Consider the following 6,030-nt stretch of genomic DNA (forward strand, 5'->3'; position numbering starts at 1 on the left):
TTCTGGTATGTCCGGTGCGTACTCTGGTGACCATGGTCTCTTCGTGTCGTGTAAGCTTGACTGGAGGGTCCGGCCATTTTTTAGTTGATGGTTTTATTTGTCTTTGGTTTGTTTTTCCCATTGGTTCTGCCAGAGGATATAAAATTTCGTTTTGAGGGCGCGGATTACATCGTCGTGTGTTACATGCGGGTATATTTTGGTGTCCGGAGAGCTATTTATTATATTATTATCATCATCATCATAATCGTCTATATCAGGGATGGGCAACTCAAAGTAACTAGCGGGCCACTTTTAAGTACTTTAAAATCTAGCGGGCCGCAGTGCATAGGAGAAATCAAAAAAAAAAAAAAAGGAAGGTCCTTCAAATTTACTAACATTTATTTTTTATCTTTATTTATTTATATTTACAATTATTATTATTTAATGTGATACTTGAGGATGAGGTGTTTCAATAGACAGTTTAGTAAAATCCACTTCTATTTCTGTAGTTGAAACTCTTAGTAAATGTCCCAAGGTTTCATCTGTTAAACGATTTCTTTCCTTCGATTTAATATGTTTCATGTTCGAAAATGTACATTCGCATATGTATGTGGTTCCAAACATAGATAACATTTTTAATGCGAAATCTCTTAGAATTGGATATTTTTCAAATGGTAATAATTTCCAAAATGACACATCAATTTCTTTTGCAGATAAAAATGGATCTGTTAGTAACTCACATAATTCTAATTGAAGTGAAGGATCTTGCTTTTCAATTTCAACTGCCATATAGGATTATTAAATAACATTTATTTGAGGACGCATAAGTTCAACTTCTTCAAATCGTCTTTTGAACTCAAAACAATTAATTCATCGATGTGGGTAGTGCAATGTTCAAAATTAAATTCATTATCAAATTCTTGTTTTATAACTCCACAACACGGAAAATGTATTAATTTATTTTCAACAAATACATTTTTAAACAGTTCCAATTTTTTTCTGAATCCATCTAAAAAGCCTATTATTTGAGATATTGTTTGTATCGGAAAATGTAATAAAATAAAACACAGATAACCGCTGAAATTATATGTGAAGCAATTTGAAAATGTAGCGCGGGCCAGATAAAAAAGGTACGCGGGCCGCCAGTTGCCCATCCCTGCAGGTCTATATTATATTATATCGGTAGTTTTTCTTTGCCCGACGAGACGTGACCAAACTGTCGATCGCCGACCATTATATTGTTATTATTATACGCATTACATATTGTAGGATATACGCGATGTGCCGTTTGCCGTGTTCAAATAAGTATAATGGTTATGTTATTATACCTAAGCTACCTACTATACGGAGGTAGGTACTTCCGGGGACGGTTCCGGTGATGGTATACGCGCGCGCGTGAGCTTAGATATATAAATATATAATATAAAGGTAGCGGTAAAATCAGAATTCATTAGGTATATGTTAATAGTAGTATAACTGCAGTTTTCGAGGAAAAAATTATCGAACAAGAGAATACGGAACCGTTAAGGCAAACCCTGGGCGAGTTGATGATATAATTACTAATTGGGTTAAGTTAAATTGATGGAAAATATTTGAAAAGGTCTATGGTTAATAGTTATCCTAATTTTTTTTTTTTTTACAACACAGTTAAGTGAAAAGTTATACGGAAACTTACAGTTAACTTATTAATTGAAGTTAATACGTTATTTTTTCGTGCGACGAAATATTTTCAACTCGATAAATGAACAAAATATATGATTTTTCATGTACATATTATAATACAATAATATAATCTCAAATAAGAAATGTAGGCTGGATACTCTTTAATCTCCAAAATATGCTTGATATGCAAAATACATTTTTTTTTTTTTTACCGGATAAGTCGTCCAGATTTTTTACCCCCGTTGAGCCGCATAAAGTCAATGATTATATTGTTATGCAAAATCCTAAAAATCCGCTCTCTAATTATACGCCGTTGTCCAGGCCAAAGGTTTGTATTTTTAATAAACATATTTGTACAAAATGTATATTACCATATTTCTTTCAATATTATAATATTAATATAATATGACGTAACGAATCGCAACCATTTGGATTGACAAAAAAAAATGTATTTGGACCTAATTATAAATTGTACCCTTTGTAAATGTTAACCTATCTTCTTCCCAGAGGTCTAATCTACCAACTAACTATATAAATACACAGGCTATAACTATACAGACTAAGCTCTGGAACTACTTATTAGATCTTATTTATCTTATTTGACAAAAGACAATAATACAAATCAACAAATATGCCCGATTAACCAATAGCAACCAATATAATATTATACACAGGTGGATTTTCACGTATTGGCAGTGAATAATTATAATCGTTAATTACTCCACTAAAACGCAGCATTTTTGAAAATCCTTTCTTATTGCACGGTGAAAATATGAGAAGTACCTCTATTCCAAATGTCAAGTCCGTACGTTGAGTAGTTTTTGAGATACAGCAATCAGTGAATCAGTGGTATTTGGATATTATATGTATAGATAACTAATTATCGGACTTAATTTATGCCTAAAACCTGTTCCGTGATATCCTCTTTCATTTAAAAAAAACTGCATGACAATAATTGGATAAGGAATTTCGAAGCCAAACCGTAACAATGATTTCCTCTATTGCTTGATTTCAGTTATATATATATAGATATTAGCTATAATATCATATAATGCAGTGGTGGCCAAACTACGGCCCGCGGGCCAACTCCGGCCCGCCATCATTTAATATCTGGCCCGCGAAAAAACTATAATATTTTACATTTACGAAAAAAAAAAAAAAATTAAAAATACTGTATACATTCTATAAACATATTATAAAATAGCATTATCGTATCTTATCTTATTTTCGTAGAAACAACAATGTAGGTACCTACAACGAGTAATATTGCTGTGCTCGTTGCGCGACCAATTTTATCTACATTGTAGTTTCTACAGCCATCGTGATCAGTCGTGATCAGTCAAATTTATATATTTTAAAATATGTTTTGTAAGTGTAAAACGATATTTTGTATATTTTATATTTATTTTTGTATGTGTAGTTAATAATTTATTTAAAAATAATATTTGGAAATGTAAGCCGATTTCATTTTTTTTCATTTGTAGTAATTATTAAGTTAAGTATTAAATAAAGACATTAAAATTATTAAGTACAATAAAAACGTCGTTAAATATGAAATTATATACCTATACCTAAAATTCTGATTACTTAAAAGTAAAAAAAAGTTTTTATGGCCCGCGGTAAAAATTTTTTTTTTTTCTGGCCTGAGGTAAAAAAAGTTTGGCCACCACTGATATAATGCATTGATTCCTATTATTCGTTACAGACATTGATTTAAAGTTTGTAAGGACATCATAGCACATTGGTTAAAACTCAGTAATATTGAAAATTGAAACTTTGAAAACAATTCTATTTAATAATTATAGACATTAACTGTTTTCAAAATTATGATTTAGATTCTTACAACAATGTATTTTATTTTGTTTATACAATTTAGACGCATGGGTAGACATGTAAGATTGAACATTTTCGATTGAACATTTGTTTTTCATCGAAACTTTCTGGAAATTTGATTTATTATACGTAATTAATTTCGTACAGTTAGTATCATGTTAGTTAAATGTTTATTGTTTAATTAAGAATGAAACGACTGTGGATATGAACTAAAATTAAAATACCTACCTACGTGTTAAATAAATAAATTGTAAATAGTTCTGACATAATATTATGGTCTTGTGGTAAAACTAGATACAATTTAATTCGTAATAATAGTAATCACTACCTACTCATAAAAAAATCAGTTAGTGTAGAACAACTGTGGTAAAAAAACTCAAACAATAAATATATCAAAAAATGGAATAATCAATAAACATAGGAAAACGTCTCAACTGAAGTAAAAATACGCATTGTTAACAATAGATAAAAAAAAATGTACAGTTATATTACTGAGACAAATTAATTTGGATTTTGGATTGCCTAAATTATGTTTAATAGTGTAATAATAAAATGGGTAAATGGTATTACAGGTAATTTTTATTTATTTTTTTATTTATTTGTATAATAAACGGGTAAAGATCCTTTTGTGTAAACAATACAGTACAGGTTTAACATTTAAGTATTTTACAATTAATAATAAACATTTAATTATTTTACAATTAATAATAAACGACTCGATTTAAAACAATAATAATAATATACTATATCTATATTATATATTCTTAATTTTATTTCACAGAAAGGTCTAAGGTTTTAACAGTGTGAGCTTTACCAGTTAAACTTGTTTGTTTTTTTGTTAATCTTATAATGTTTATGCGTTTGCTGATATTATGATCGATAAAGGAAAAGAATAAAATAAAACCATATAATTATTTTGTCAAAAACCGATTTTGCGTAAAAATTCCCGTTTTTCCTTAATTTTTATTTTGTTTTTCCGGGTGCTTTTGAAAACTATTGAGAATTTTAAGTTTTGACCTCCCAAAAGTACCATCTAGATTCACTTTCCCATCGAACAAGATACTGAAGTTGAAAATCGAAGCATTATTTCAACTATTAATCGTGTACACAGACACAAAAATAAAAAAAAAAATAAAAAAACACACATCATTGTAAAATCAATACATTCATCGCTCCGCTCAGAATCTAATATCAAAGGATTTGTTCGATAAGAAATTAATATGAGAAATTATAAAATTTTCATAATTTTCGACTTTTTGTAATTTTCACAACGAAAAATGTTCACGAACATATTATAATAAGTATTATTAATATTTCGACAACAATTATTATAACTAGGGCTTGGATATATAATATGTAAATACATATTTTCTCTGCGACATGATAAACTAATTTCGGCATTTGTTTCACAAAATTTTTGATAAAACCAGCTATAATATTTGATTTTACATATTTTTACATATTTTGTCATAAACAAATGTTATTTCATTTTATTTTAATACATATTTTGAATTCTTTAGCACATATTTATGTACATATTTTTGTTGTATAAATACATACTTTGGTTATATAAATACATATAAATCCGAGCCCTGATTATAACTGTCGTTACCATCGTAATAAAATGTGTTTTTTATGCCTATCTATAAGACAAAAAAACGTTCGCGTCTGACTATGTCCTTTGTGCATTCCTAAACCGTTCATCCGATTGCGATGACATTTGGTACAGAAATAGATCGAACCTCGGGAAAGAAGAAATAGGCTCGAAATTTTGTCTCGAAAAATGGTAAATAAGTGGTCCAACCCGGAGACGCGTTGTCAAACAGGAATTTTGAGATCATTATTATTGTTGCTTATAAATGGTTGCTATTGGTTTTGACTTTTAATAATTGTTACTATCGTTAATATGCGATAAGCCTGTGTATTTTAGAACAGAATGTATCGGGTTCGAGCCGCGGTGGACCAATTTTTTGTGTATTTGTTGATACTTAAAAGCAAGGCTGGGCATTAACGAGTTAAAAAGTTAAAGTTAAGTTAAAAAGTTAATTTAATTTTAACTTTTTAACTTAACTAGTTATACTTTTGTCTTTTCATTAACTTAACTGTTAACTTACTAAATTTCTTTCTTAATTAACGTGAAATTAACGAGTTAAGTTTTCATTTTAAGAAGTAAGTTAAGTTAATTTATTTTGTTTTTAATTTTATAATATTTCACTATTTCAGTCTATTTTGTTTACATGTCAAAAAATATGTATCGAAAATTGTTTTAAGTTAAAAATTTATATCGTTCGAATCTAACTTATATGGAAGTACTGTATATAAACACTATATCCTATAATTTAGTTTTGGGTTGGAAAAAAATGAAGTACGCTAGCGTAAAGCGTTGTATAAACAAATTAACTTTTTTTTAACTTAATAAAAAGTTAACAAAAAGTGTGTATTAACTTTTAACTTAACTGAGTTCACCTATAGTTAAATTAACTTTTAACTTTTAACTTTTTGTTATTGATGCATATTAACTTACCTTAACTGAGTTAAAAAAAATTATTAACTTGC

The 6,030-nt window shown here is 28.5% G+C and overlaps 1 protein-coding gene across 1 annotated transcript; it reads right to left on the bottom strand.

Annotated features, from left to right (window-relative positions):
* Positions 1–420: 420 nt before the first annotated feature.
* LOC132947701 (general transcription factor II-I repeat domain-containing protein 2-like) lies at positions 421–768 on the bottom strand. Its single transcript, XM_061017959.1, has one exon. It carries the CDS (start codon positions 766–768, stop codon positions 421–423), a length of 348 nt encoding a protein of 115 aa, XP_060873942.1.
* Positions 769–6,030: the final 5,262 nt, after the last annotated feature.

This window comes from Metopolophium dirhodum, chromosome 6, assembly GCF_019925205.1.
Source record: "Metopolophium dirhodum isolate CAU chromosome 6, ASM1992520v1, whole genome shotgun sequence".
NCBI classification, from domain to species: Eukaryota; Metazoa; Arthropoda; class Insecta; order Hemiptera; family Aphididae; genus Metopolophium; species Metopolophium dirhodum.

Coding starts and splice junctions, on each gene's coding strand:
- LOC132947701 (XM_061017959.1), bottom strand. CDS start 768: ATGGCAGTTGAAATTGAAAAGCAAGATCCTTCACTTCAATTAGAATTA.